Source organism: Salvia hispanica, chromosome 3 (genome assembly GCF_029641045.1).
Source record: "Salvia hispanica isolate PSC_SH4W2 chromosome 3, Shi_PSC_v1, whole genome shotgun sequence".
NCBI classification, from domain to species: Eukaryota; Viridiplantae; Streptophyta; class Magnoliopsida; order Lamiales; family Lamiaceae; genus Salvia; species Salvia hispanica.
This window is the reverse complement of record NC_142694.1, coordinates 32,333,160-32,343,593: the sequence shown is the minus strand read 5'-3', so window position 1 is coordinate 32,343,593 and position 10,434 is coordinate 32,333,160. Positions and strand designations below refer to the sequence as shown.

The 10,434-nt window shown below is 39.5% G+C and overlaps 2 protein-coding genes, 1 non-coding gene and 1 pseudogene across 4 annotated transcripts; 1 reads left to right on the top strand and 3 right to left on the bottom strand.

Annotated features, from left to right (window-relative positions):
- Nucleotides 1-1,207: 1,207 nt before the first annotated feature.
- LOC125211561 (uncharacterized) lies at nt 1,208-3,143 on the bottom strand. The gene is made up of 3 exons (XM_089069070.1): nt 2,999-3,143; nt 2,848-2,913; nt 1,208-1,542 (listed from the first exon to the last, which is right to left on the bottom strand). The coding sequence occupies exons 1-3, from the start codon at nt 3,050-3,052 to the stop codon at nt 1,495-1,497; spliced, it is 168 nt and encodes a 55-aa protein (XP_088925196.1). The 5' UTR covers nt 3,053-3,143; the 3' UTR covers nt 1,208-1,494.
- A 139-nt stretch (nt 3,144-3,282) lies between these two features.
- Nucleotides 3,283-5,274, top strand: LOC125211559 (amidophosphoribosyltransferase, chloroplastic pseudogene; annotated as a pseudogene).
- A 1,043-nt stretch (nt 5,275-6,317) lies between these two features.
- TRNAL-CAA (transfer RNA leucine (anticodon CAA)) lies at nt 6,318-6,401 on the bottom strand. Its single transcript has one exon. It is a non-coding gene; the product is annotated as a tRNA-Leu (tRNA).
- A 378-nt stretch (nt 6,402-6,779) lies between these two features.
- Nucleotides 6,780-10,171, bottom strand: LOC125215820 (bZIP transcription factor 29-like). 2 transcript variants are annotated; one of them, XM_048117388.2, is made up of 6 exons: nt 10,078-10,171; nt 8,590-9,918; nt 8,354-8,486; nt 8,178-8,262; nt 7,140-7,392; nt 6,780-7,048 (listed from the first exon to the last, which is right to left on the bottom strand). In XM_048117388.2, the coding sequence occupies exons 2-5, from the start codon at nt 9,837-9,839 to the stop codon at nt 7,157-7,159; spliced, it is 1,704 nt and encodes a 567-aa protein (XP_047973345.1). In that variant the 5' UTR covers nt 9,840-9,918; nt 10,078-10,171; the 3' UTR covers nt 6,780-7,048; nt 7,140-7,156. The 2 variants fall into 2 exon arrangements, with proteins under 2 accessions (XP_047973345.1, XP_047973344.1); XM_048117387.2 differs by having other exon boundaries at nt 6,780-7,392.
- Between the last annotated feature and the right edge of the window lie 263 nt (nt 10,172-10,434).

The window sequence follows — 10,434 nt, the reverse complement described above, 5'->3', positions numbered from 1 at the left end:
ATAATTATTTTTTCTTTCTATCTTTATCTCTCTCTTACTTTATCAATTGTGTATTAATTCTCGTGTCGTCTCAAATATCCATATTTTTGTGGGATGCAAGGAGTATTATATTTTGACTATATAAAGTAGTAGTAGTAGTACTATTTTTTTCCTTTTAAACCCATGGTAATGGCTTGAAGGTTATACCACCAAACCTTACACGATATCATATTGTGTAGCTTTTATCTTTTTTATACTTCTTAAAAGATTTGGAATTATGTCGAGACCGACACTAAGCTAGCAACTAATTGACTACTTGTTCATGAATTTTCATCCCTTCACTCCTACTAAACATGGCCTAAATTTATTATTCATCAGGACAAATAGATGATGGGGATGGATAGGGTCGGCCAAACCCACTATCAATCCACAAGCACCAAAAAATTCTAGTGATTTCGATTTTTCGAGCCATCGGCCCATCACCTATCGAAGGTCGGATAAATAGATAGTGTTGAAATTATCCGAAACTTCCTTTATCAGCAATCCACTCTTTTTATGCTCAAAAGGAAAAAGAAAATGAAAAAATAAAAAGAAATCCATTTTTTGGTTGATTTTTTTTATTATTTGGAATTAATTGAAAGTAGATTATCATTATAAAAAAATCAGTCAAGCTTTTATGTAAAATCTTCGGTTGCCCATTTCTTGTGGGTATCCATAAGTTAAGTCAACGATAAATTATTAAATCGAAGGAAATTAGAATAATATTACCGTGATTATTCAAAACTAGAAAGGTGGTGAAATATTTGCATAGAGATTTTATTATTTTATTTCTAAATCCAGTCATATCCTAATTATTTATAGTTTTGCTGTGACAGATTTTGAGAAGGGGCACAAGGTCCAATTAAGTGGGCTTTAGTTGTGTGGATAAAATGACCCAATTGCTAGATTAATACTACTAATAATTAGAATAAATAAATAAATAACAAATTTCACCTGACCCCAAGTCCCTACCATCATCTTAGTTCGTCCACCTTTGACATGAATATATTTGAATTTTTATACTAATTAATTAATTTACAAAGATATTTTAGAGAAGAGCATTAACTTTAGATCAAAATAGTTATAATTATACCATTCTTGAAATACCTAATATGAGAAAATAAGGAAAATGCCCAACAACAATTTCCAAGATAAGGAAACCAGGAGGAAAATAATTTCGACAAGAAGATGAATATGGATCCCCTTATATATAAAACAATGAGAAAATATAGCTAATCAAGGATCCAAAAAGTTTGCAAATTATAGATCCATATTTTTTTGCTAATATCCTTCTTCATTGTCATCACAGGATAAACTAGTGTTTGAGCAGCATTTCAAACCGAAAGAAAAACCTAACTGTTTACCGGTTGAAAACGATGCTCGTTCTCATTAGGCGATTCAGGCCATGGCGGAAAATCAATCTCTCTATTCTATTATTGTGATCCCGGTAGAGCAAAAAAAAGTCACACTGCTCCTCTAGTGCTGAGCCTTAGCCTCAGCCTTCTTCTGACTCTTTGCTTTCATCTGTTGAAATGTAAACAAGAGTCAAAATTCAAACTTGATACATCACATCAACTATCTAACATGTGCATTTCAACCTTAGTACTAATACGCAGTATAATATGATTCGGACGAAACCGCATAATCTTTGGTGGTGTATGTAGCATCAACTAGGAATTGCAGGGAGTTTCAAACATGAACGAAATACATCTATCTTTAAGCACTATGATAAATACACACAAGAAAACAATTATTGCAAATGCAGGCTTGCGATGATATAACATCTTGTACCAAATCAAGCAAAGCACAGCACCAGGATATATTAACATTCACTCATGATACTAATGCTCGGCTAACTATTTCTTTCGGTAATTGGTGTAACAGAAGAGATAATAGGCACTGCAGGGAGTTTCAACTGTGAAAAAAAATAGCTCACTCTTTAGGCATAATGATATCACACACAAGAACTATCATTGTGAATGCAGACTTGAAATGCTATAACATTTGGTGCCAAAACAAGCAAAGCACAGCACCGAGATCTTAATATTCGCTCGTGATACTGAAGCTAGTCCAACTATTTGATGATTACAGAAGAGACAACAGGCATTAGCTATTCAGCATCCCTCAAAAACTTATGAAATGTAAGAGATCAAATATATATGCATTAACAACAACAAGAATCACAAACAAATTCTGCAACCAATTCTTTAACAAACCACATTTTGTAACCAAAGAATGAATCTTTCATGACAATTACACTGTAATCACTGCTTCTAGCATAATTATCTCAAACAACTATTAATCACCTAGCAGCTCCAGAAAAGCATTCCTCATTTGAAAGAGAAAACATAAATAATTAAATACAAAAACAAGTAAAAATTGAGCAAAAGCAAAGCAAATTAGATATCCTAACAATTAAATCCAATGAAAATACACATTCGGAGATCAACGGAGCAACCTAGAGCTCAACATATACATACATAAATCAACAAAATCAATGAACATTGATAAAAAGCAAAGCAAATTAGACATCCTGATAATCAAATCCACAGAAGAAAAAAGAAAAAAATACATTCAGAGATCACCCGAGAAACCTAGAGCTCAACATATACATACACAAATCAACAAAATCAATAAACATTGAGAGAAATCAAAGCAAATTGGATATCCTAAAAATTAAAATATTAAATCCACAGAAAAAACGAAAAAACACATTCGTAGATGGCCGGAGCAACATAGAGCTCAACACATACATACACACACAGATCAACAAAATCAATAAGCATTGAGAGAAAGCAAAGAAATTCAGTGAAAGAACAAGGGAAATACCTTGACAAACTTAAGCTTTACGCTGCCATACGCGAGTCCAACCGTGAAAGCGGAAACCCTAGCCACCTGCCATTCATGAAAATTCAGATAACATTCCTAAATCATCACGTCGAAAGCAATAGATCGAAGACAGAATCGGCCGCTAGCCTACCATAGCCAAGGCGCTCTTGCCGGAATAAAGCCCAGGAGGAGGAGGCGGCGCCATTCTAGACGGCGGAGAAAAAATAAACCCCAAATTTAGAAGCTGAATGATTTGAAGTGTACAATAGCTCAACTCAGTCTCTTGTAATATCACACGTGTGGTGAAAACGAGTGAGATTAACCAGCTGTGATACTGACTTAGCTGACCGACCAATGAAAAATATCCTGTGACGGTCATAAGCGTCACCCCTTCGTCATACTTATATTCATCCATCATTAAAATATCTAAAATCAGCAAAACCTAACAATAAAATTCGGATATTGATTCTCCATTTTCTCCTAAAACCCTTCCATGGCCGCCTCCACCGCCTCCACCGCCGTCGCCGCTTGCGCCAACTCCTCTACCTGCCTCAACGCTCGGATTCATCCCTCCACCACCTCGTTCACCCTCCCGATCAAAACCCCCCAAAAACCTCTCCACATTACTCAATCCAAAAACCCTATCTCGGAAATCATCGCCACCGGAAAATCCTCATCGGATTTGGATTCGGATTCAATCATCTCCTTCGACGGCGACGACAAGCCGCGAGAAGAATGCGGCGTCGTCGGAATCTACGGCGACGAAGAGGCGTCGCGCCTCTGCTACCTTGCTCTCCACGCGCTGCAGCACCGTGGCCAGGAGGGCGCCGGCATCGTATCCGTCCACGATAACGTCCTCCACTCCGTCACCGGCGTCGGCCTCGTCTCGGAGGTGTTCAGCGAGTCGAAGCTCGATAAATTGCCCGGGGACATGGCCATCGGCCACGTCCGCTACTCCACCGCCGGCGCCTCTATGCTGAAGAACGTCCAGCCGTTCGTCGCCGGCTACCGATTCGGCTCCGTCGGAGTCGCGCACAACGGGAATTTGGTGAATTACCAAGCGCTTCGTGAAGAGCTAGAGGAAAACGGCTCGATTTTCAACACCAGCTCCGATACGGAGGTCGTTCTTCACCTGATTGCGATATCGAAGGCGCGACCGTTCTTCCTGAGGATTGTCGAAGCTTGCGAGAAGCTGGAAGGAGCGTATTCGATGGTTTTCCTCACAGAGGACAAATTGGTTGCGGTTCGCGATCCGTTCGGTTTCCGCCCGCTGGTGATGGGGCAAAGGAGCAACGGCGCGGTGGTGTTCGCGTCGGAGACTTGCGCGTTGGATCTAATCGAAGCAACATACGAGAGAGAAGTGTATCCCGGCGAAGTCATCGTGGTTGATAAAGACGGCGTTCAATCCGTATGTTTAATGCCTCATTTCGAGCCAAAATCGTGCATTTTCGAGCATATCTACTTCGCATTGCCTAATTCCGTCGTATTCGGCCGATCCGTGTACGAGTCGAGGCGTAAATTCGGCGAAATCCTAGCCACAGAATCGCCGGTGGATTGCGACGTGGTGATCGCGGTGCCAGATTCCGGCGTGGTGGCGGCGTTAGGCTACGCCGCGAAAGCAGGGGTTGCGTTTCAGCAGGGGCTTATCCGGTCGCACTACGTAGGCAGAACATTCATCGAACCGTCGCAGAAAATTAGGGATTTCGGCGTGAAGCTGAAGCTGTCTCCGGTGAGGGCCGTGCTGGAGGGGAAGCGCGTGGTGGTGGTGGACGACTCGATCGTGAGGGGAACGACATCGTCCAAGATCGTGAGGCTGATCAAGGAGGCTGGGGCGAAGGAGGTGCACATGAGGATTTCGAGCCCTCCGATCATAGCTTCGTGCTACTATGGGGTCGACACGCCTAGCCCGGGCGAACTGATCTCGAATCGGATGAGTGTGGAGGAGATCAGGGAGTTCATTGGGTGTGATTCGCTGGCGTTCTTGCCCATTGATAGCTTGAAGGGGATGCTGGGGGGAGACTCGACAAGCTTCTGTTACGCGTGTTTCTCCGGGAAGTATCCGGTGTTGCCAACGGGGAAGGTGAAGAGGGTTGGGGATTTTCTTGATGATGGGTTGAGTGGGAGCATGGAGTCCATTGATGGAGGTTGGCTTAGTGAGAATAGAAACAAGGAGGAAGGGGTCAAGTCCTCTACCTAGGCTGATGAGGAAGTAGTATCGAGGGATCATTATTGATCATCTTTTTGTTGGTTGGCATCGAGGGATCATTATTGATCATCTATTTGGTTCTTTTTGGTTGTAGGTTTTTTTGTGTTGTTGGGAAATATGTCAAATGTGTGGAGGTTAGGCAAGATTTTGGGTTTGAGTGATGATGTTGTAGCTCTCTTTTATCTATCTATGAAGAGTACAAAATTTTGGTGACATTAAAACGCGTTGGAGATGCTATTTTGAGGGTATTGTATGTAGGGGCGGAAAATCGCAACCCATATTCAAAAGCGGGCTACACGAGCTAATCTGTTCGAGTTGGCGGGTTATGTGGGTTGCGGGTTAGTCCACGGGTTGAGCATTTAATATAAAAATATAATTAAAATTTTAGATTATATACTTATATGAAGTATATTTGGTAATATCAATATTAAATACAACATTGATATTAAGAATATATAGTAATTATGTCTTCTTTATCAAATTGAAATGCATGATTTCCATTTAATTGTAGTCAGATTCACGTGTGCTATTAATTAAATTATATGTTTATCTATTTTGTTTCAATTTTCAATTGTTATTATTTTCTTTCTCTTGATCACTTTGATAATACTTTACTATTTGCGACAATATGATTTTTAATAATTTAGAATATTGGATTTGATAGAAAGTAACATACTATAAGATTACTATCGACCCGAATAGCCCGTGGGTTAGCTCGAAACCCGAAGATTTAGGGGCCAAAAATTTATAACCCGAAAAATTCACAGCCCGATAATCCGTACCCAAATAACCCGACAATCCGAGTGGATTGGCCCGAACCCGAGCGGGTTAGTCCAATTGACATCCCTAATTGTAGGTTGACATACATGAAATACATTTTGCAATTTGAAGAAAACAAATTGAATTAGATCTAATAGACTAATTGTGTTTCGTTCTTCCATTTCTAGTCTCTGTAGAGTCTACATAGCCAAAAAAAATTGGTAGGAAATAATTGAAAATTGCCACAAATAAAATAATGATTATCGATTTCCTTTGGATACTTAGCACAAAATAATGGAGTTATGCACTATACAGAGGATATAGTGTGAATGTGAATGTGAAGGTGATTGTTACTAGACCAAAATAAGATAAAGAACAGTCAATTAAAGACAGGAAAATAAATTGAGTTAATAATGACAGAATATTTTTTGTTGATTTACTGAATCAAAATAGCTAAAAGTATTAATAACTATTGAAATTATAATTAGATAAATAGTGGAAAGAATGTCAGAAGTGGGATTTGAACCCACGCCCTCGTAAGAGGACCAGAACTTGAGTCTGGCGCCTTAGACCACTCGGCCATCCTGACTTGTTGTTACGTATTCTGTGTATTAATTAATACTAATATATTCATAACTTAATCAAGCTTTATTAATTAATAGTAATATAGTCAAGGATAAATATAGTAACACAAGAATATTTTCACTTGTTTAAAAAATTAACTTATTGTTCAAGACTGAATGGGCTCAAAATTACGTTGGATCAAAATTCATAAGTCAAGACTTATCATTAATAAGACTAATCCAACATATCATTGTCTTGGTATAGAGTTGAATGATTCTAACAAAAAATTAACAGATACAGTACTCGATAAATGCAGTTAAAATCCGTTTGTATTGAATTAGACCCTCAATTTTCTATTTCAATTTTTTATTTTTCGAAGTATTAATCCACACAAAATAGTCTCTAAAAGCAAATGAAAAAATAACCATTATTAAAGGCATCTCACGAAATATTGAGAGATCAATCCGACAAAAACACATGTTCAAAGGATCTATAAAGAAAACTCAAATAAATTACTCCAAACTATTACAAGAATAGAATGTCACAGCACAATGTCGACACATGTTTCTTATATACGAAGAAGGAATGTAACTCGAGATGGGGAGATATGAAGGTGGCTGGCAAGGAAAATTATCGCAGTCCAGGGCTCGTTTGCTAGGAGCGACAGTTTTCCTAGAGCACGTGATTCTTGAACATAAATTTAAACAGGCAGGAACGAAGATGTATTGTATGCGTAGGTGAAGATGAGGAGAGACGATATTACCTCATGAAAGGCTTCCTCTAAGGCGAGTATTGCTTTGTCTCGTCTTTAGTGGTGTTTTTGTTGTTGTTGCCATTCACTTGTTGTGATTGCTGTGGCTGTTGTTGTTGCAACTGATGCATGTTCGTTTGTGTGGCTTGTTGGTGCCGTAACTGAAACATCTGAGGGTACTGCTGAAACTTCAAGGGGTTGCCACTTAATTCAGTAGTTGCAAACTTCAGACGTTGAACCTCTGCCGTCAATGCCTCATTCAGTGCTGTCAGAAGATGAGAAGACGATTTCGTGTTAAGGTAAAGAGGGATATAGAAGATATAACTTATAGCCACGATCACGGAAAAAAAAGAAGTAACAGCTACAAACATGTATGTGCACAATTAAGTCTGACGTGTACGTTTCCTAAGAGCAAAACCACGAAAAAGAGACTACCAAATTTTACTGCGATTTAGAAATGCATTCAAAACTCGAGTAACATCCATCCGAGCAAGCATAATGATAGACAAATAACTAACTTAGCTTTAGGGTAGCATATAAACTCTTAATACTGCCACATCAAAATCAGTATATATTAGCAGAAAAAGTTGAGAAAAAAGAAGCAAACATCACCAATTTCTCAGATACAGTGACACACTTAAGTAAATCTACACAAAATGAAACATTATCAGTTCGTCAAAATGGAATTCACATCTATAATGTTGGACTATTATGAAACTCGAGCATTATTAATGTATAGCATACCTCAAATTTTGCACAAAATAACATACCCAATTTCAGAACCGATAAAATTTTCAATCACATCTCAGAAGAAAAGGAAATTGTGATTTCATAGGCCATATTTCTCATGAGACATGATAATTGTGATTACTTGATGGAGTACTACAATTTACTATAGTAAGTAACTAAGCACCGCAATATGGGACGAGGAAATGTAATTTGGAGGCCATTGTTGACAGCTTGGGAGAGCAGTATCTTTTGCGTTAGAATGAAACTTATTTTACTTTGTTGTGCAATGGAAAAGGGTGAAGAGTCAATGGAGAGCCATACCATCTCGCAGTTGAGCCTGTTGTTCCATGGACTGCAACCTAAACTTCAGCTCATTGTTTTGGCTACTAAGTCCAGTAGAGTCTCGCTGAATGCAAACAAAAACAAGTGGTAATGATGAAAGCAACCACTCTAAAACAACCAAACACGACAAAATCCAAAATTCAACAGGCGCTTACGTGAAGCATGGTAAGTTGGGCAGACAATGTAGTAGCTTCAGTCTGTAATGTTTGGACCTTGTGTTCCAACTCCACAATATATTTCATCTTCCGCTCTTTTGACCGAGCAGCAGATTGGCGATTAGCTAAGATCCTAGAATAACACAGACGTGCTTAAACAAGGATACAACATTTACAAGTTTATACAGAATACAACAAGCATACAGCTAAGGCAGTCGAGAAGAATTCAATATTACCTTTTTGCACGCTTGGGATCACTTGAGGCTATCTCAGCAAGTTTCTCGTTTGTCATTATCTTCTTAAGTTCAACACCACTAAATTCCCCATTCCCAAATTCCAAGCTGAAACCATTCGTATTGGCATCAAGTGAATTGGTGGGTGAGAGTTGGTTTGTTCCAGGAGACGGAGGCATTTTGGGCGACTCATCAAAACTCATATTTCCCATAAAACTATCCATAGAGATACTTCTATAATGTCGCGTGGTTGGAGCAATATCTTCCCCAGCATTCCTTTTAATCCCTTCCCTCCTCTCAGTCAATGTAGAAACTCTCGGTTTCTGAGCACTGCTCCCACTTTCATTAACGCTACTAGTCGCTTCATTATCACTGCTATCGCCTCCATTTGTCTTTGTCCCACTGGCTCTGCTGTCCAAATCGTCCCGGTTCTCATTCCCCAGCTTGTCATCTGTCTCAGATGAGTTGAAGGCATCAATATTGTCCAAATTCATATATGCAGAGAACAAATCATCTTCGTATTTTCTCTCCCCCGTCCCTTCTCCACTCCCCTCGACTTTCTCCCAACTAGACTCTCTCTTAACCAACTGCACTGGCTGGGTTCCTGACCTATCAAGAGCACCAGGACTCCTCAAAGGCATAAGCGGAGGCGAAGACTGTAAAATGCTCGAAAATCCAAACGGAATATCGCTACTGGACCTTCTATGAGCCTTACGAGGAGGGAGACTCTCTCCAGCTCTACACACACTTCCCCTCGCAAAAGGCGATGGCGGTAACATATGATGCGATCCACCCCCACCCTCCATCTCCTCCATAGCTACATCAGTCGAAATTCGGTCGGAAACAGAATTCGAAGGCGCCTCTCGATAAGGAGAAGGAACTAACGGCGGAAGCGAATCAACTGCAAAAAATGCCGGCTGTGACAAAGATCGCCCATGCGATGGCCCTGGACTAGTGCTAAAATTCTGCTGATTTCCAGCTCGATTGAACGGGATCTGCGAATAGGGCGAAATCGGAGGAATTTGCGGATGAGACGGCGGAATGCCCAACCTTTTCCCACCGTTTTCCCTTTCCCCGCACGAATTAGGCGACTGCTGCTGCCGAATCTGGCCGCGAAATTGAGGCATGTGGAGCTGAGGTATGTTTAATTGATTCAGCGGAAGAGTGTGGTGAAGCGAAGATGATGAAGTTCCGAATGAGGAGTGGAGTCTCTGCGTAGTCTCGCCATTATCTTCCTCGTTTTCGCCCGCCATTTCTTCAAGCTCTAAACTAAATAACTTCACTCAAGCATACGCACGCTTGCTTTGTGGATCGAAGCTCAGATCGCGAAACCTAATCGAATTCAAAATCAACAACGAATCCAGCTCGTCAGAGACGAATCAATTGAATAGAGATACGAATTTAATCGACGAAATCGCGATCAGTGTAGTTAACTTAGTACATTGAAGAACAGAAAAACGATTGCTAAAAAAAAAAGTGGAGGTGAATTACCGGAGATTTGCTCGACGGCGGTGGTTCAGCAAGAGTTTATCCGCTGCATTTTTTGGGTTGAAATTTAACAATGAGTTTTTTATATGTATAATCATTAAATCTTGAATATTGAGAACATACACGTAGCAGTATTTAATTATTAATTTGAAAACACAGGAGCGGCTGTGATCAAATGCTAACTCATTATTTAATTGCTAACTACAACTAATTTAAAGTCATAGGATTTTACAAAACGTGTGGTCTATAATTTACCACGTGTAATTTTCATTTTTATTAATTAAATTAAAAAAAAAAAAAAAAAAACTTCAAATTAGAGTTTTAGATGAAAATGTTAATATAGTGTTCTAAAAATATCAA